This window comes from Semicossyphus pulcher, unplaced genomic scaffold (assembly GCF_022749685.1).
Source record: "Semicossyphus pulcher isolate SPU_LCO1_2020_fin unplaced genomic scaffold, fSemPul1.0.p SCAF_17, whole genome shotgun sequence".
Classification (NCBI taxonomy): domain Eukaryota; kingdom Metazoa; phylum Chordata; class Actinopteri; order Labriformes; family Labridae; genus Semicossyphus; species Semicossyphus pulcher.
Window position 1 is genome coordinate 3127196 of NW_027211681.1, and position 21389 is coordinate 3148584.

Sequence of the window (21389 nt, forward strand, 5' to 3'; positions counted from 1 at the left end):
GCTGCTTCTGCAGCTTCAGCATACGACTACAGCCAATTACAGGTATTTGCATCAGATTTCGCCCACAGCCTCTCTGCACACAGCATTCACACTGCAGTGTTAGTTTAAATAAGTTGAAAGCTGAGGCAGTAGGTGGTTCTTTAAACCTCAGACTGCAGATTGATGGCTAGGTGTCATATAGCTGCAGCTTCTAACTACATATTTGAGGAACCAACTTCAGTCCAAACCTCCATCCACAGCTCCTGACAGCCAAAACTTTAGAGTGCCTTGACAGCACAGGTTACTTCTGAAACACTCCCACATGCACTGAGGGATTATAGAACAGCAGCTCTGTTGCTATTTTTTAACAGATAGAGCTGTGGGGTGAGCAGGCTCACAATGATTCCAAATATCAGTCAGGGTGAGGATGTGTACAATATCATGATGTCAAAAATGAAATATGAAAGATTTTAAACACGGTCTGCAGCATCTTTGTACACGCAGCAGTTTCTTTATGTAATTTCTTTCTTTATTTGCAGCTATTTCTAAAAGTGATGTTTGTTCTTTCAAAGTTGTGAAGCTGATTATGTCTCCTAAAAATCAGTGCTTTATGTTCCCTCTCCCTCCGTAAATGCCTCCACATTGTTTACTTTGTGTAAAGTGTAAAGTGAAGTGACCAAAAGAGGCTGATGAAAGATCAGTTCAATGACACGACAATAGGAGAAAATGTGCACTGATGTATTAGCCACTTTGTGCAAACCACATTACAGACATTCATGTTACGCTGCCATTAAACAGTGACAGTGCTATCATCATAAAAGCATTTCAAAAGGAAAATACCATTGCTTCTTCACATTTGTATCATTGACATGATTAAAACTCTGTTATATAGGGTTGATACATAAAAATCATGTGGAAGTCATAAAGTCATTGTACAATATTAGAGCACACACCCACACAAAAGCAAGTTGTCACAAGTTAATTCAACATAGTGATTGTTCTTTGATCTTCATTAGAACTGGATGCTCATAAATAGGGATGCACGATATTATCGGCACGTTATCAGTATCTGCAGATTATGGCTTGAAAATGACATATCGGCATCGGCTGATATGTCATTTTTCTGCCGATATTTTCAGCCGATAAAACAACGTTTTAATTCTGCTTACATGCTCGATGATTCCCTAAAAAAAGAAAAGAAAATGTTACAAACAAATAAATATGGCGTACACAACCTAAGTTTAAGTACTTTTCTTATATTGCCCAGTGAATGTGTACATTTTAAAAAGCACTGTATGATATTATTTCTTGACGTGACTTGACGTTCTCTACATTTAGGTTGGGAAAAAAACATGTGCCTACTATGGTATCGAAATCGGCAAAAAGGCCTGGAAAATAGAAGCATATCGGATGTCGGCAAAAAATCCAATATTGTGCATCCCTACTCATAAAGAAACAGAAACCCTCCGGTCTAACGTGAGGGGTTGCTTGTTTGTCTTTCTGCTTCAGATTTCAGTTGTCAGTGCATTTGAACAGCGGCTGCCAACTAGAAATCTGTCTGGACTTGGTGCCAAACTTTGCTGTGTGACTTATATAAACAGTATATAAGCTTTTGAATCTGTTTCAAGTGACATTCACAGGAATGGAGGACTCACTGCTTTCTCTATATTCGATTAAAAGGGATCCTAAATAGGAGATTATAATGGGATGTTCACACATCTCAAACAAATAATATAATAATCAATTCTTAAATCCAAAGTAACTTTTGGAAAAATGAGTGAAAACGTGCTGAAACTTGTTGACAAAACTGTCCAACCTCAAGGCCCATTTAGTGGCTGTTCCAAAGCTTTTCATTGTAAAACTACATGGCATAGACTGTATAAAAAGATGGACGACATGACAGCTCCCTAAAAGTGAAGCCAAAACATCTCTAGTGCCCCCTGCTGACTGGCTGCAGTATAGGTCATAAAGCCCGCCTCCACCGTGTGGACAAGTTTAGTTGTAATTTGTTATTTGATGCTGTAAAAAAGATGATTGACAGCTCTGTTGACAAATCCGGCTCCTGCAGCCTATCTGTTCCAGATTAGCAGAGTAGAGGAGGAACGGTGAGAGGAGACATAACTAAAACAATCACTACAGTCACTGAAGTTTACATATCTGTGAACGTCTGCTTCAGACCAACACAAGAAGCTGTTCTGCTGTTAAAGTTAGTTGTGTGTTTTGTTTAGCTCCACCTGCCGTTCTCTACTGCGCAGCTCTAACACCAAAAAACGTCACCATCGCAAGATGGCAGCGCCCGTCACGGGGGGTATTTCGGCTTCAATTTTGTACAATGAGATTTGATGGAGACACGCCGTCCATCTTTATATACAGTCATTGGTACATGGCACATGGCTGTTTCAATGTCAAGGATGAACTTGAAACTCAACACTAAAACTGCTATTTCTCGTATATATATCAAAATACTAGAAAACACTCAAAATACATTTATTTTGACAAAATACATTACCTTTAAACTGTGCTTTTACATGCGTCTCAAATGATCCCAAATACAATTCAAATATCACAATGCCCAGATATAATCAGCGCTGATAAAGTGCAAAATACAACCTCCTACAGTAAACCCTATATACCACACTGTAAGTGTTGCAGTATTAAATGGCTTTTTAATAATATGCTTGTTTTTAAAACAAGTTATCCGTAAGCTGCAGACTCATCTTCAGCCTTTTAAATTGTCAGATAACCCTGCACAAGTCTGCACCGGCTCCGGTAAATGCACGACACTGAAATGTCTAAACTGCCCGACAGCACTGATAATGGAGCAGAGATCAGGAGAGAGAAACACTGTGAGTCCTTTGGGTTGTTCCAACATGTAATACAGAGGCTAAGCAAGCTTTGTGGGCGTATGAAGGTAATTTACATAAACACAACAAGTATTTGTTGCAGCGTGACGTTAAATAGAGAGAGAAGGATAGTGTTGTTTTTATGAAGCAAGCATCACAGATGAACTGGTATTAGTAAGAAACAGCGTCGTCTCAAGCCGCTCAGGCAAAATGTTTCATTCACTTCATTCAAATCCTCCTTTAAGCTTTCTTTTGGTCTAACAGCTCCTCTTTGAGCCTCCACACTCACCACCACTTTTTGATATTCACCTCTTATATAATATAACTTTAACCCTCTTTAAACACTCCTCTTCAGTGTATTTACATATTACAATTAAGACTTAATATGCAGATCTGATCTGATCGTAGTAATGCACTGTAAATGCCCTCATTCTCTTGAGATTTCACGTCCCATCTGCCATAAAGATTCAACCCAGAAAAATTCAGCAATCCTTCAGCACAAACACGACCAGGGTTGCTTCTTAAAATCTACAACTCATACATTCATACAATACATTAGACACACTATCTCCTATCAAATTCATCATGTGTGATCTGTGATGTCTTAAATATCTCCTTCTTCTTCTTAGGCAACAGGAAGTTCTACCATCACAAACCGGTGTGACACCCGTCTGTCCTCTTCAGGTCTTGCCCCATATCACCACAACCGTCGTCCAGTGTAGTTAATCGGTGCTGTGGGCATCTACAGGAGAGATAAGGAAGTAGTGAACAATCCACCTGTGGTTTTGTTAAATACACTGTGTTTCTGTCATACTTACAGTTCCACCGTTCATGACCAGAGCCATCTCAGTGGGTTGGTAGACGTGACCTCTGAAGGCGATGCCAGGACGCACGCTGCCCTGGTTGCTGTGGTATGTTCCAGTTCTCAGAGCTGACGGGCAAACAAGTCACAGGTGTCAGAAGAAGCCACAATGATCGATGAGAGTGCTACTAACTGATACAAATGATACATGCATCTAACTGGAATCTGATGTATAGTTTTCCTAACAGTTGGGTAACTCAGAGGCCCTTTACAATCATAGTGACCCACTCAGGTGATTTTAATTATAATGGTTATTTAGGCCTTCCTGACTGTGTGTGTGGCAGCTCTTTTGTTAGCTCTCTTATGCTGGACAAGGTACGCCTTTATAACTCTCATTGTTACATAGCAATGACATCATGTAATAGAGGTGCAATTTTTTTTTTGTCTTGCCCCGATTCCAGCAGTAAAAGACTCATTTATTTTTTCTTAAAGCCAAGATGAGACAATAACTTTGCTATCAGATAAGGTTACTCTATAACAGCTGCAGATTTGGCATCAATTTTGCAAGAGTCCTCCAGGTATTCTGCTGTTAGACATTTTAAGACATATATATAATGTTACAATGCTGGATGTTCATACTAAATGTGGGTGAAGTTTCAAATCTGTGGCTAAAAGTATGTGGGAGTAATCCCCAGGCTTCTCAGCTCAGACTGCAGGCTGCTGTGAACGCCAGGTTTCACACAGCTTTTTCTACACACTGCACCCTCAGCAGGCTTCAGAGACCTGGCCAATCAGAAGAAAGTGAGCTTGCAGGGGCGGGGTTTCTTAAAGGACAGAGCTGACTGAGTCGTTTCAGGCAGAGGCTGTATGAGGGCCTGCACAGAGCACCAGTGTGAGAAAAATTAGTTTTTTAGCTGTAAATTATGCTAAGCTACTCCCTAGGTATCACAGAGTGAAATATGAAGCTTGACATTAGCATAATCCCCCCCCCCTTTTAATGTCTGTGATATTCACTGCTAACAGCCCAACTGTTGGGTGTTGAGAAAACTAAAAAAAAATTGCAGCTGAAATAGGTTCAGTTTTAATTTCTGAGTCAATTTAAAATGAAATCAGCTTTTTCTGTTTCATTGTAGTATTTGCTGCTCCTCTGATTTACACTGTCTTTCTCCCCATGGCAACAGAGGCTGAAACTCTTGGGTATGAGCAGAGGTCTAATCAGACAGCCCCACTCTCCTTCAGCCTGAAGCTGAGTGTAGAAGAGGTCCATTCAGATAGAGTTATTTAAAACACCCATGTGAGTGTGCAGAACCTTTATAGGTAACTATACAGGGAGCAGTCATTTAAGAGTTCTGACACTCAGAAATCATAGTCATTTCAGTCCTCCCTCAGAGCTGTAGTGTTGCACAATTGTAATTTTCACATTCCAAACCTGGAGCATTGCATTCTGGGATCTAGGGCTGCACAGTAATTTGAATTTTTGTCAGCATTGACATAAAGATGTTACATGCATGATAAACACATCACAAAAGGCTGCCTAAACGTATTACATGAAGCAAAATTAGTGTTAGAGAAGGAAGTGGGACAAGCAGGAAACAAACGTGTTTTAATGAGGTGCCGTGTGTTTACCTCTTGTTTTTTTAATGATAAAAGAATGAAATATTTAGCAGAGACTTGTAAAATAAAATGAGAATATGACTCATAAATGTCTGTTACATAATATCACAACATTGCCAATAGATTGTTATTGCCATGTGCAAGAGGACAATTGTGTTTTATCTTCTTTTAAATGTCTGACTTTTAAAGGGACCAACCCGGGTCTCATGCCGTAACTCCACCATTATATGAACACATAATTCACAGGCTCCACTGCAGATAATACAAAGACAATGTATTATTCAGTGGGGCAAGTAACAAAAGCCTTAACTCAAATATTTCAAGCAAAGACTCAGTTCTCTAGTGACACTGTGTTACATAACTTCTCTCTGTATGACGCTGCTATAGTGAAAGTAGATTAATGACCCGCTCTCTGCAGCTCAGGTTCTCCTCCTCAGTCAGACATAACTACGCCAAAGAATATCACATGTCTCTTTGATTCTGCTGTCTTGAGAGATGCTGTTTATCTGCTGCTGCCTCCTGTCGGTGTTTATCCTGGTTCATCGAGCTCTATCTCTTCATCTGTGCTTTTGGCTTCAGATAGATATGAAGAGCAGTCAAAGTGAGTGACTCATGCATTCCCCTGTAAGTCGAGTGGAAAATCAGACATTTGGTCAGGTTTAATTGGATTTTGGTTTGTGTACAGTTGCTAAAAGTGAGCCACACATTGCTATAAACAAACCTACATGGCGCTCATGGTAGTACGGTTATATGGTCGTCATCCTGTAAGTTCTAGTTTTGATAGATTAAAATATCGTTGTAACAAATAGAGGAAGGAGTGTTTTATGTTTTTTTGCATATAATGATTTTTTTAAAAGATGTCTATGTTTCCTCAAAGGAAATTGGGACCATATTCACGCAAGATCCAAAGGCTTACAATAGCTCCTGGCTGATGAAGGCCAGTAACATAAGGGGCTTGACAGTCTTTACTTTTTGTCCAAGAATAATTCACAGAACATTTGAGTAGGTCTTGTTAGTCTGGGACAGCACAGAAGACTCTTTAGTGGGATCTACTTACTGTCAGTCAAATGCAAGTTATGATCCTCATTGAATCAGTATTTAAGAACTTATATCAGGATATTTTAAAGGCAGGTGAGTTCATGAGAATCAAATCAGCCCTTAAACACATCGAAACAATCAAATAGCACCGGAGAGGATAGTTTGCACAGATGTCCACTACTTACAGTTTACAGTGCTGATGCAACTGACCGGTAATCTTCTTCAATTAAATTTCCTATTTATACTACAATGTAATTTTATATTTTAAAATTAATTGTTCATTAATTATCTTCCCTTTTTGATTATTTCTATTTTAAATAAGATATTAATTAAAAAAAATCTCATTTAATTGAAAAAATACTTTGTAATTACTTTGAAAGGGAAATTATTCATTAGATGTAATTAAATATTTAATATATATATTGTATGATATGTACGTATAGTTTATTTATTTTTATGTAATTAAATTAATGGCATTGAATTTTGAATAATATTTAAATTTTAAATTGATAAAAAATAAATTTATATTACATGACAATTATATAACAAATACAAAATAAATAATTCAATTCAAGTTATATTTTTGTTGCCTTTTATTTGATTTCACATTTAATTTAATAAAACAAATATGTAATCAAATCTAGTAGCTCTCAGGCCAATGTGTGTGATTGTTATTTTCTATTGATAATTTATTGATGACACCGACTGGTAATCTGTAGACACAAGATTTAATGAATTCATGAAGCATGATGTCATCTCGACTCAGTTCTGTCAGATCCTCAGTGAAACTGCTCTCAGCAGCTTTTTGCAGATTTCTTGAGTGGACACTCTTTGCTTGGCAGGTTCAGTGATATTTGGTATGAAAAGACACTTTGTGAATGCGGCAACTGCTCGCTGATGAAATCCATTGTAAAGGACTTAAATGCCGCTGACCACAGCCAAACTTACAACAACAAACACCGTTAAGGCTCTTAACACAGCACTAAAATGTACATGTGAAAATGTCAGGCTCCACTGAAGTTATTTGTATTGTCTATTCTAGTTTCATTCCTCAGCATGACATTGAATCATTGAATCCATAAAACTAACAAATTTTGGATTTTGGCAACATACAATGTTTGTTGTCAGTTGCCAGGCAACAGTGTTTACATGACCCGCAAACACTTTGATTCCAAACACATTTTGTTCTCAACCTAACTTTTTCAGAAGATGACCTTATGAGCTACATTTGAAACACACACACACACACACACACACACACACACAAACACACACACATATTACATAAGCTTACTTGCACCGTGTTCCTCGATAGAGAAGGCCTGGTTTTCTTGGAAGGGGCGGTGAGAGTGTGCAGGCAGCTCGTCTCCAAAAGGTGGAGGAGAGGTTGCGTGGCTTGTGTCGAAGAAGTCTTGCGTGTTGGACTGTGGGGGTTTCCGAAGACAAAGGTGTGCTTCTGGGATGGCGTGGAACAGCAGCAGGATCCATCCCTGAATGACTAGGGCCACCGCCAGCGCAGGCTCATCCAACACCTTCCCCTCCTTCTTTCCTCCTGACCTCTCCCCTCTCCCCTTCCCCCTCAGCGCCTGGCTGCCGTAAAGATAAAACCCCAGCCAGGCCACCCACAGCAGCGCTGATGCCAGGCTAGACAGGAAGAGCCAGACGGCGTTACACTTCCATCTCCGTTTTTCACTCTCTCCTTCTCTATCCTCTTCACTCCCACCTGCTCCCTCTGCTGCCATCTCTCCTCCACACAGCACCACCCCCAGAGAGAGCCCCATGGCTATGAGGAGCAGCCCCAGGGTGTAGCTGCATGTCAGAGCAAAGTCTAAAGGCGGGTACTCGCAGGCCGGGTGACCCTCCCTTACTACAGTCAGCAGCACCCACTCAGCAGAGATGATCCCCTGAACGAGGGCCAAGGCCAGGCCGAGCGCCGCCAGGGAGCTGCCCGACGGGCTCGTCTGTCCGGCCACCAGCCTCCGGAGCCTCACACCCTGCACCAGCAAGCTGGAGAAGCAGAGGGCGAAGAGGGGCCCCCAGAAGGCCCTGCGGACCACACAGAGTGCCTGGTTCTTCCCCACCAGGAACGCCAGAGAGATGGAGAAGAGCCCGAGGAGCGTGCCCAGGAGCAGGAGCAGAGGCCCAAAGCCGGAGCGCCGGGACGGCTCAGGAATGGATCGCAGCTTGACCAGCAGGAGCACAGCAAGGACCAGGGAACTCAGGCCCCCAGTGCAGGCCACGGCCTCCAGGACCACACCCCACACCGACTCCAGGTCACACAGCACCCGGTAAGGAGGGTCCACATCCACACTGCACCCCCGGGGAGGAGGAGGGGAGGGGTGGCATGAGCCATAGCCAATCAGTGACAGGAGGCAGAGGATGATGGGGCTGACGGCCATCTTAGAGACACAGAGACAGAAAAAATGTAGTGATGAGGAGAAAGGGTTAAAGGAGAGGAAGGTACAGAGAGATAAACAAGAGGAGTGACACTGTGGAGGAGGATGCTGGAGGGGAGGGGGGGCAGGAAGGTGAAGTCGTGATTCATTACTGAACATTAGTTTACAGAGCATCTGTGTGCTTCACCATGTACACAGCTCTGAACATACAGCGCATATGAAGATGTTACATACAACACTGATGTGTTTCTCTCTCTTTCAGACACACAAACACATGAACACACACTCACAGCACAGAAAAGAACTGCTTTTAGCACTGGGCAATGGTTTCCATGGGAACGGGAAACAGCGTGGGCTGACTACATCGCACACTGGGCTTTTGAGAAGTCGACTTTCAGTACCCAAAAGCACAGAGAAATGCGCACACATCACACACACTCACACGCACACTCTAACACGATGTTTTTACTTACTTGTGAGGACCTTCAATGACATAATGCCATCGCTAGCTCTGACATTAAACTCATTTTAACCTTTACTCAACCCTCAAAGAGCCACTTTACAGGTCTGAAACTCTAATTATCAGAAACAACGATGGCAGTATCAGAGCACACACATGACACATACACAGACGTACATATATAAAATAGCACAGCACAATTACGATTTTACTTTTAAATCAAACCTCCAAACTTACCTCAGATAAATTCTTGATTTGAAATCGAGCTTATTGACAATAAAGACGCTTCATCATTTTTCCACTCTGCGTCCTTTCAACTATTTAAAGCCTTCTCTTACAATCCCAGTTAATAAAATCCTCGAGGAAGCAGAAAAAAACCATTTCCATCTTGTCTCTGAAAATGTCTCTTGTGTCTCTTTCAGCGCTCAAAGCTCCCACTGTTCCAAAGTCCAAAAAAACCCACTTTGTAAGAGCATTAATGTCCTGCTGCTGCAGTGACACGACCGGCTGCTCCACCAAGAATCCACAATTATGATGCATGCCTTGATACTTCACACACCCACATAGTCAAATATATCTTCTGCCTCTCTTTCGCTCTCCTCTCTCACTGTCTCCCTCTGTCCTCTTCCTTCTCTCCGCTCTGTCTGAATGTCTGTGTTCCTCTCTCGCTGCTTCACGCTGAATGTGCGGAGGTGTCAACAGAGATACAATCCCAGCTTCACTTCTCCTCACCCACACACAGGGAGTATGATTTGCTGATGCACCTGTCTAAACAGGAGGAAAATAGGAAGTAAGTACAGCATATACGCATGAAATTCTCTGCATATCCAGCATTAGTCACTCGTTTGCACATCTCGCTGTTATTTCCTGCCTGCTGGCTCCCACGTCTTCCTCACAGCCAGAGCTGTGGGAGATGTAGCTTCATCTGTGATCACCAGATCAGACCAGAGACAACTGGAGGTCTCTCCAGCAGTAAGATGTCGTGTGTTGCAGAGCGTTGATGGGCTTTGGATGAGGAAGGGCAGATGGTCAATCTAAACACAGGTGAGCCCTGTGGCCACGTGGCCATCCTCGTAGAGAGTGTTACATAACACCCTTGAAGACATGATTCAGCCAAGTCTCCCATTAGAGTGGAGTAATCTCCTCCCCAGGAGATGGCTGCATGTAGGGCTGGAGGGCGACACGACAGGAGGAAAACAAGACAAGGACAGCCCGTGTACAAGCTAATCGACTCAGCGTAAAAGAGATTGATGGTGACGGACAATTGTGAGCTCAAATAGAGGACAAACAGGAGAAGCCAAAGCTTGTTTGTGGTGCACAAATAAACCCACAGACACAGATGCAAGTAAAGGAGAGCACACCTGCACCCCACTGTGTCAGACAAGACGCTCTAATCCAGATCCTCAGCAGGTGTCACTGCTTTCATTTGTGCTAGCAGAAAATGGAGTGGGTTTTTTTCTCAACAGTACATTACATCAAATCTCAAACTACGGTATTCCTGCAATATCCAGGTGGGTGCTAAACGCTAACCCTGAAGGTAGAGTTCATTGTCACTGTTTTGTTCACCAACATTGAAATACAAGAATGATTCACAAGGAGAACGTGCAAACTCCACATAGAAAGGCTCCTGCCGGCCAAACCAGGCCTCAAACCAAGAACCTGCTTGCTGTGAGGTTACAGTGCTAACCACCCTCTGCTGCTCTGCCGGGGTATGACACTGAAGCAGGTAAATTGAAAATGTCTCCTGTTAGCTAAAAGATTATAAGATTATTAAGTATTTTGGTTAGTGATTTAAGACTCTAAACAGGAGAGAAAGTTAGCCTAGCTTTGCCCAACGGAAGAAAACATTGCTAGCAACACCTCTTAAGTTCCTCATTAAAAAGTGATATTGTGTTTGTTGCATCAGTACCAAACCTGAACTTAAAAAACTACAATTAACTGTTTAACATGCGATCACATGCTAACACCATCTCTTGGCCATGACCATGTTTTTCCAGGCATCCAGTAGAGACTCTATGAAGTTAGCCAGGCTAGCTGTCTCCCCCTGTGTTTGGTCTTTGTGCTAAGCTAAGATAAGCCAACATGCGGCTTGCTCTAGCTACATATTAAACATACAGACAGAGTATCAATCTTCTCATCAAAATCTCATAAATTCCTTTAATTCTTACTGACATTTTATAGGTCAGGTCACAGGGTCCAAGTTTTTTTTTAGACTTTTATCAGAACCCATCCTCTGAATTTGCCTTGAAAGACACTGAATGTGTGCAAACCTCTTACAGACATTACTCTTTGATGTCCCTGTCATCCTCGAGTATTAATAAAGCAGAACATTAATAACATCTCACTGGCTCAGATTCAGCTGCAGTTTGATGTCTGGTGTTCATTTGGTGCTGTTTAGTCCAGTTTTGTGTTTCCTTCTGACAGATACAGAAGAAGAGAGCAGTGGGAGACAACTTGGCAAAGAATTGATGACTAACTTGGGACATCAATCCTAATCTGTGTAATCCAATGGTAGCTCTGGTCACGGTCAAATAGGGCCTTGTTAATACGGCCCATCCCATAATCCCAGCTTCAGCTTTATCTCACACTCAACCGTTCACACACACACAGTGGGCTCGAGGGCGGATCACAAAGGTGGGCTTGTTGGGCTGGGTCCACATGCTACAAGTACTTCACACAGAGATACAAACACAGCTGGAGATGTGTAGTGTCCTCCCTTTGGTCGTGTTGCAGCGGAGGAGAAAGTGTCTTGCTCAAGGGAATCGGTTATAAAGTCCACCCTGAATGTTTGATTTGTCATTAGAAGCACTCCTTTGTGCAATTGTTTGAACTTGTTTTGATATATTCAAGTGTCTTATCTTACATCTACCTTCCCTGCTATTGGAGGTCTAATATCTTGCATTCATGCATCCCAGTTCTTCCAATTCACAAGTTGTAATGTGGAAACCACAAGGATGTTGGAAAGGGGATAACGTGTGACTTGTGGTAAATGTACTTATATAGCGCTTTTCTAGTCTTGCAACCACTCAAAGCTGCTTTTACACTACATGTTGCATTCACACACTGATGGCAGAGGCTGCTACCTAAAGTGCCCAATTGTCAATCAGTCATCACATGGCTATGCCACTGGGAGCAATTTGGGGTGCAGTGTCTTGCCCAAGGACACGACATGTAGACTACGGGAGCTGGGGATCGAACCATCAATGATTGGAAGACGACCGACTCTACCACTGAGCCACAGTTGGCCTTATCTTGTTAATCAGAGCTAATCAAGATCAATCTATGTAGAAAGCAACTAACAGTTATAAGCTAATACCATGTTACAACAGTGCACCTGATTTTAAACAGGAATCGGCATGTTGAAGTGGTGACCTGTGAAACAAAGAGCTGCATCTCACTGTCTGTTGGCTCTACCTGCTGTCTACTATGAGAACTACACCGAGCTCCAGTCTGAGGTCACGTACGTATGGGCCTTTGTTCAGTTTTGTCTTCAGCCAAGTACATAACCAGCATAAATCTTTTATGGCAGATAATTCACTGGATAATCCATACACTGTACGGCACTACTCAAGAGCAACCATGTCCTGCTGCAAACTTCTTCTTCTTCTGTATGATTATTTGTCAAATTCAAATTAACAATCATAAACCACCAACTGTATCAGATCCTGTCAAGTCAGTCATCAAATCATGCAAATATAGGCATATTCTGTATTTTGGCAATAAACGTCCTCATATTAAGGGAGAATCATACATAGGCCATATTTAAAGTGTGAAGAATGAGGTATAACTCTACAAGTAACTCACAAGCTTTTTGAATAGATGACAATCCACAGAGAAACGCTACATGTGAACTATTATTGATTTCAGGGATCACATGTCTGTGTGTGCATTGCTATTAAAAACCTAAACACACTTCTCAATTGTGGAGATGATTACATGTATTGTATACATGTCATAAAGCTAAATCGTTGTCTTCCTGTGTATTTTATTATGATAACACTAATTAGTGTTAATTTTTCTCCTCCCTATACTCCCTCTAGATAGCACTGTTACAGTTAGTCAGATTTGGTTAAATACTACTTATTGACAGGGATCAGCTGTAACAGTTTAAACCCGAGTGATTATGCCGTGTAAACATATTGATAAAACAATAAATAAGTATCATTCCTGGTTTGCTCATAAATACAAACAGTTGACAGATGACATTACTTTTTTCAGTTTTTAAGATGTACATATTTATTATATGCTGGTGTAGTTCAGCCTCCAGGCCAGTTGACGATATATGAGTACACTATATTCTGTTTCATGACTCTTTGTAGCCACACCCCAAGGAAGATTCGATGAAGGTCAAAACTCAGTTGTTAATTTCTTTGATATTGTTTTTTGTAAAAGATGCCCTGATTCAATAAAGGCGTTTTAAACTAAATCCTCGGCACGGTGCGAGTGTGCCTGAAAAAAGTCCAGCAGCTTCCCTCCTTCGACAGTTACTGTATCTTTTGTTCGAGTTACCTTAACATATGGCACCTATCGGTCATAAAAAAGATTGGAAGTTAAATCACAACAATGATTAATTACAGTTTTATTCATTTTAACCATTTAATGGTTCAAGCAGTGGTTTGGTTATTGCAATATAAAGCATCTGACTGTAAACAGAATGAGTTCAATCAATATATAAGTTGTTTATTACATAATAGTTATGTCTATTTCACGAAAATGTGATTTTCATCATGTTTTTTAAGACTGCAGATTTTTGACAAATGGTCATTTTGATAACGTTAAAATTTGTTTGCTTTTCAACGTAAACTAATTACAATAAAATATTAAACATGCAATCAAAATTATATATATATTATATAATTATATTAAGTTATAACATTAAATGCAGAAAAAAGCCAAATTGTTTCACTTTATTTGAAGCCTTTAAAACAATATTGCATAAATGTAAGTAATGTAAAATAAAGAGTAATGAGTGTTGAGGTATGTTATCATGAGTAATCACTCAGGTCAAGTCAAGACAAACTAATTATATATTTTTTTACATCTTTTTCCACAACAAGATTGAACATTTTAAATGAGCAGTAAAATAAGCGAGGAAATCTCAGCCGTCACCGTTTATCTAACACTACAGTGCGAACACAAAGAGCAGGTTCTACAAGCATTCTGCATAAATAAGCACAGAGTTCAAGATGACGTCTGCGGTGTTTGCATAGTGAGGTTTGTCTCCTGTATAGATGTTTGTTTAGTCATGGCTGACTCTTTCCTTTTGTTGTTACTTCAGCACAGTCTGCTTTACGTGCGCTTGTGGATGTGCAGGACTCGGTGACAGGTGGGGCAGGAGTGCTCCACGTCCTTACAAGCATCCACACAGAAGGGGATAAAACAGCAAGGCCAGCACCTGGTGAGGAGTATCACAATTTAAGTTATCATGAGCACATGGATGTGAACACTGACGACGTGCCAGGCTGATCCACCTGCCCTCATTAATTGAAAGTGTGCAAACCCTGTGTAAACAGGGTGGAGCCTGAATTCCAGTGTCAGAGTGGTTAGAGAAACTGCTATGACGTGTGTTAAGGCCAGTTTCCATTATCATTATCATTAATTCAAACTACACAACAAGAAGGATCTCTGAGACTTTTAAACATGGGGGCCAAAAAAGTTTGACTAAATTATTTGGATCTTTGTAGCCTGTGGAGCTAGCATAAGTGTAACCTTTGACCCCACCTCCAAGCACCGTGGCCCTGATGCATTATGCTCAGCTGTTATTTGAATCATCAGTCCTACTATTGTAAAATTCACTAAGGGCAATTAAAGTGTTTGTACTGAAGCTTTGATGTGACTCAAAAACAATCTGCTGATTGACAGACGTCTCTTTCACAATAAAAGTAGGTTGTGGGGCAGTGTCCATCATGTCATGTGACAGATCTGGTTGTTATAATTATACAGTGCTACAAGTCACTACAAGCCTATCTAATTCCTAAACCTAATAGCTTTAGTGCCTGAACCTAAAAGGTGTGTCACGTATTAGGCGAGTCTTATAGTGCTGTGCACATCCAGAAAGACCTACTTTATAAAGCCCAGTGCACCTCCGGGGGGCTTCGTTTTTTCTTTCACGCAATGCATGCTGGGAAGTAGGCTAATATTTGATCATGTTTCTTTCAAAATTAAATTAAATATGTTGAAAGAACTTCTGAGCAGTACACTCATTCAGCTCATGATTTCAAAAGAGAACGTAAAGTCTTGTTTGGTCGAATATATTTACGCTACGCTTACGTTGATGATAGCACTAAATTCCTGTATGATGTTTTACAGTGTACTGGAATTTTAATGTGTGTGTGTGTGTGTGTTTGGTTTCCACTCACAGGAAGACTCCCATAATGCCACAGAGCAGCCAGGTGAGCAAACCATTTTTGTGCTCGACTCTCGTGACAACTGTGTTCTGGCAGTGAGGACACACCATCTGTCCAGGAGCATCAGTGGGCAGCTGCTGCACCACCACCATCTGGGTTACTGAAAGAAAGACACCCAACAAACAACCTTAACACACTCTGACACCCACAGTCTACAAGTCTCTCTGACTTAGTTTTACTATTCTCTGCATCCATCCATCCATCCATCATCACTTATCTTGTTCAGGGTCATGGGGGGCTGGAGCCAATCCGAGCTGTCATTGGATGAGAGGCGGCGTTACACCCTGGACTGATCGCCAGTCAATCACAGGGCTGACACACAGAGACACACAACCTTTCACGCTCACATTCACACCTGCGGGCAATTTAGAGTCACCAATGAACCTAACCAGCATGTCTTTGGACTGAAGGAGGAAGCTGGGGTACCCAGAGGGAACCCACACATGGACGAGGAGAACATGCAAACTCCACACAGAAAAAGCCCACTTCGTCCAAACTGGGGTTCCAACAAGGAACTTTCTAGCTGTGAGGCGACAGCGCTATCCACTGCACCACCATGCAGCCCTAATTTCTGTATGTGTTTGTTTATATGTGAGAAAGTGTTAGAGAGACCCTCACCAGGCTGCACCATCTGAGGCTGTTGTTGCTGGAAAGCAGGCTGTGGATATGGATAGGGGGCAGCTTGAGGAAGACACAAGCAGCAATTAGGACAACAATGAAAGCAATAACCCAAAAAATAAGAGCAATGTTAAAGCATAAGAGACATGACACAGATAAGGTTCTCTGTTCTCTTACGAGGCTGGTGTGGGTTCATGGGGGGGCCGGGATACGGCGGTGCTGCCATTCCTTGAGGAGGTCCCTGACCCTTGTCCATGATATCTGCTAAAAGAGCAGGAAAAAAAGCATGTAAGGCAGAGGAAATACAAAAACAATGTGTGCTCAGGCTGCAGGGTAAATAATGAACAGAGCAGGTTCAGCGGTGAAAATGTGGGCGGAACCCTGGAATCTTTACTTTCTGCTTTTGCACCGCTTCTGCTCTTAAAAACTTGCTTATCGTGTTGAAGCGACACTCTTCATGCAAGCGAGCTGGTTTGGTGGCATTTCATTCTGATGTTGAACCTCACATGAAAGCACAAAAAGCAGAGACTGGAAGAGTCCTGGCTCTTACATGAACAAAGGTTTCAGTCCTCCGCAGGTCGACTTTATGTCAATCACACATTCATCTCAGTTACACACATGAACAGTTCCAAATGTCCATTGCGCAAACAAACTACTTTCATGGAATCGTATTAAAACTACGTAGGAGTGAGAGGTTATCCTTTTTTACAGGTTTGTTTGCTTTTGATAGATGTGTCCCACCCCCTCGTTGTCTCACACTGGGTGTGTGCGTGTGTTGTGTAAGGTTCCAAGGAAAGCGCAACCTGTGTGAACTTGGAGATATCAATTTACATTTTAAGCAAATAAAATCTCACACAAATGAAAGGTTTAACTGAAAACAGCACAAGGGCACCAAGGATACACAAGGAAAACCAAAGGCCACTTTAAAGCTCCTGTGAGGAGTTTTTCTCTTGTTATGAAACAGACTGAAATGTATTCTGATGACTCTATGTGAGCTACAAAAGCAAACCAGACCATCAGCGACAAGATTGATTATTTTCTTTTTAGTTATTTTCAATGGCTGAAGCTGCCGGCGGGGGGTAGGAGTCAGACGAAGTGATTAACTATACGCTGCCTTTGTTTACATTTTACAGGCCAAAAATGTAAAGTGAGTGATACATATGACTGCTAAAGAAAGCAGGATGAGATTTTTTGTAAAAAAAAAACACCACTTAAGGACAAAATCAGCAAAGAGATAATAGGTACGGCTTTGTTCATAGGGGGCGCCAAAATCAACGCAAACCCAAAGTTCCTCACAGGAGCTTTAAGATGTAAAGTAAATGATGGCATGTGGTGTGACTAAAATATATTCAGTAACCACTGACATGTGGTCAACGTAGTCATTGCTTAGTGTTGTGTTGTGCTCAGCTTGGGGCATGTGTTTTCCTAAGCGCTCATAAAGCTCTTACAGTGATATCAGAGAATGGAGGGAGGGGCGGCTGACTTACTGAGAATAACAGGGAATGGAAATAAAACGGAGATGAGATCAGTGACCGATCTTGTCAGACCTGTTTGATGCATCAGAAAACAAATTAGTTATTGTTTACTCTATCCAGACCACTAGTGATGCTTAAGCCACATTAAAGTTAGAAATTAACCCCTTTAGTGAACATTTCTTTCACAAGTGACAAGAAAAGCCACTTTGACACACTGGTTTAACTGGAGCCACATTAATACAAAGTCACACTCACGCTAACTTTAACATTACAAACAGTTTACTAGAGTTGTGTTATCTCACTGCGGGTACAGGACATTAAATCTGTATACTGCCTGTTAATTCAGCAGCAGCACTTTTAGCCTCTTTTAAGAAGAGAAAACACTCTTTGATTATGAATCAGACACAAACGTTCAACGTCTGCCAGCGTGTAATATTTCTCCTTACTCTGAATGAATATGTGATTCATTTTCTCCTGCTTTAAGACAGATATGAAGCTGCCTACCTTGATGAGGAGGTCAAGGGGATGTGTGGCAACCTGGTGCTGCTTCTTCTTCTTCTGATGTGTGAGAGAAATGAGGAAGACAACCAGGTACATGTCACTGTGGCTGAAAAAAGGTGGAGCGAGTGAAGTAGTCAGAGGTGTGGGTGGCACTGTGTTTAAAGAACTTTGAAATGTTAATCTCTTATTTGAACACTTTTGCTTCCCTTCACCATTCCTTTTTTTTCTGGCGTGTCTTCCCACATTTACAATTCCAACAGAACTCTTTTTTTATTCGTATTATTTTATTGTTTAATTAAATTCATTAACCATTTTTTAAATTAATCTTGTTTTAAAGGCCTTTTTGTCCTGCACAGAAAGATATAATATTGGGCACAAAGTAAATAAAAGCACTTTTATTTCTGTAGGAGGGATTTACAAAATAAAACACCTGCAGGTGAGTAACAGCAGCGCAGCATCCCGGTAATTGCCATAGGTAATATTACAGGTGCAACTTCTGACACTGGAGATTTTGGTGACTGAGGAAAGATTACATTAGATATGGATTATACTACTAGATAATTACATTTTTACATATGTTTCATATTGTGAATAAATCTCTTTAAAAAACTCCCAATGGCTCCTATTTAAGACAATCTTTTAAAAATGTTTTTTTTGGCCGTTTTGCCTTTATTAGATAGCAAAAGAGAGGCAGGGAATGTGGGGAGTAGAGAGTGGGGGATGACATGCAGCAAAGGGTCGAGGGTTGGAGACGAGCCTGTGGCCGCTGCGTCAATAAAACCCCTTTCCCACCTAAATTTTGCATGTTGACGCAGGTTTTTTAGATCCGGGAAGACCCACTTATAAATGCTGATTGTCTCTGTTCCCATTGCCAGTGAAGTATTTTTCACATTCTCTTTTCTGCTGCGTCACCGTCTGACGTCACAAACGCGCCGGAGACAGGGCTAGTAAACAATGAAGATGTTACGGTGGTAAGGTCTTTATAGTCTGTTTATCAAACTCAACACGATGTTCGAGCGCTGCTGGGACGGAGACGGGTTGAATTTGTAGCTGAGTAACAAGGAGTCGCAGAAGTTACCGACGGAGCATAGCATCACACCGGAAAGGGGGTGGAGATTAGCGTGCCAACACAGGTTTTTTGTTCCCATCAATACTAATCAGAGCCGAGGCGATTACTACCCTGGTCTACTGCAGAGTCATTTGACCCAGGTCTGAATGCCGATTGTAAGCTTTCCCATAGAGGGTGTTAGCAGGTGTTTTGAGCAGTGGTAAAGCGGCTTAACTGTAGCCTCTGTATATGGGGCACATGCGCTACCTTTTTTATGCCTTTATTCATAGAATGGACAGTGAATAGTGTTGGAAACCAGGAGAGAATGGTGGATGACACACAGGAAAGGGCAGAGGGCCGCATCGAGGACTGCAGCCTCTATACATGGGCCGCCATATTAACCACTGAGCTTAACCGCCACCTGTCCAATATTTTTTTTTTTAAAAGAGAAGCTTAATAATCTGGTTAAACAGCTCTTTAGTACTTAAGCACTTTTAGCATTTTAGTTGGGAGTAAGTTATTTAAAGACAAAATTTCAACTAACATACATTTAACTGCAGAGTGTATTTACAGGGCATACAGCTCATAATAAACTATAGTGCCCAGGTTTTTCATGATATATGGTCAGGTCATGTGAATTTTCCTTTAAGAGTTGATTTAAGACTATTGTTTTTCTAATTATGCAAAAAGTCATGTATAAAAATTGCTGCCATCAGGTGGTATTCACTAAAATAACTCCCAGCAGAGATTCACAACAGTCAGGGAAAACACAGTATAGAATAGTTCAGCAGCACCAGCAGAGGGCGCCGTGAGACATACTGAAACATGAAGGAATAAGGAATAATTATAGGAACAAGATTCAGCTGAGGAGAACGACACTGCAGGTATTCATCAGACAACATGAGTGTTAAAACTCAGTTTTACCGGACGTAAAACTGCCTGCCATGTGACAGGCTGTAGCAACACTGCAGAGGCCTGGGCCTCATTACATAGTGTGTGCATATTTAGGCTTTATTTGTCTTCCATGATGTTGTCTTGTCAGGATTCATTTGCATGTGCTTCTGATAACTTGATATGAAATATAGATGGCACTTAGTCTGTTTTATGTGCAACTGCGATATGGTAACTGTGTTATCACTGGTTCAGCTCGATCACCGTCAGACTGGACAGTAAATGAATCTTTGTCTCAAAGGACGATGAGGAGTTCGTTCAACTGTACAAAGACATGCGGGTCAGGTGATGGATAATTTTTCAATGGTGATTCCTGCCTTCAGCCCCTCATGACACTCAACAAGATTAGGGGTTTATTATTGGATGGATCTGGCAGGTTGAATATGTGGATTGATATACTATATGTATTTTTGTGCTGTGAGAGGAAAGCAACAGATGCCCTTAATAATATCTTCTTTTTTATAGTAGAAGAAATGACTGTGTTTCTTTGGAGTCCACATCATTCCTGTCTCCCTCTCTCTCTCTATCTCTCTCTGTACCAAAGTTATTTAAAGACAAAACCTCAGAGGAGACCATAGCCCTGTTTATATCTTTGATATAAAATACAGCACAGATATAATAAAGCCTTCATCTCTGTTGTGCTCTGGGGCATCTTTTCTATCTAGTATGCTCTCCCACTGGTCCAGTCCTGGTCCTCTCTGCGATGATGAGAATATCAGAGGTGGTAATAGCACAGAACTGAAAGAAAACCCCTGAAAGAAGTCCAGAGTGACACATGGTTTGTGAAAAGGGGTTTATGGTGGGTTTTGTGTCTTTATATAGCGTCTTGTTTCTACATTCTCTACAGCCTCGCCATTTTACACACTGCATTCAGGCAGTCTGTAACAGCTGTCAATACATAGGCCTCATTGTAGTGTTTTTTTTAACACGCGCACAGATGTAACAGAAATGCCGGGGAACATGGAAACATATTCTGATTATACATTCACAGATATATTCACACAGGGTGCTTCTGCAGCTGCAGATGGCAATGTGCATTGCTTTGTGTCGACTGGAAAGAGAACATGAAAATGAATAAGTATGTTTCCAGATGTACAAGCAAAACCTAAAGAGAGAGCTGGAAACATATTAGTAACATAAGTAGCTAATATAGACTTTTTGAAAGTAAGTCACACTGACCTGCATTGTGCCATCCACAGCTTGTTTTTGTTTTTATCATCTCACTGTCCAAATGATGAAGGAATGAACAAATCTTTG

At 41.3% G+C, this 21389-nt stretch overlaps 1 protein-coding gene and 1 pseudogene across 1 annotated transcript; both read right to left on the minus strand.

The window, feature by feature from the left end:
- Positions 1-696: 696 nt before the first annotated feature.
- gprc5bb (G protein-coupled receptor, class C, group 5, member Bb) lies at positions 697-9810 on the minus strand. The gene is made up of 4 exons (XM_069666275.1): positions 9370-9810; positions 7571-8675; positions 3641-3753; positions 697-3564 (listed from the first exon to the last, which is right to left on the minus strand). The coding sequence occupies exons 2-4, from the start codon at positions 8673-8675 to the stop codon at positions 3520-3522; spliced, it is 1263 nt and encodes a 420-aa protein (XP_069522376.1). The 5' UTR covers positions 9370-9810; the 3' UTR covers positions 697-3519.
- A 3578-nt stretch (positions 9811-13388) lies between these two features.
- On the minus strand, positions 13389-18191 carry LOC138594887 (cell death-inducing p53-target protein 1 homolog; annotated as a pseudogene).
- Positions 18192-21389: the final 3198 nt, after the last annotated feature.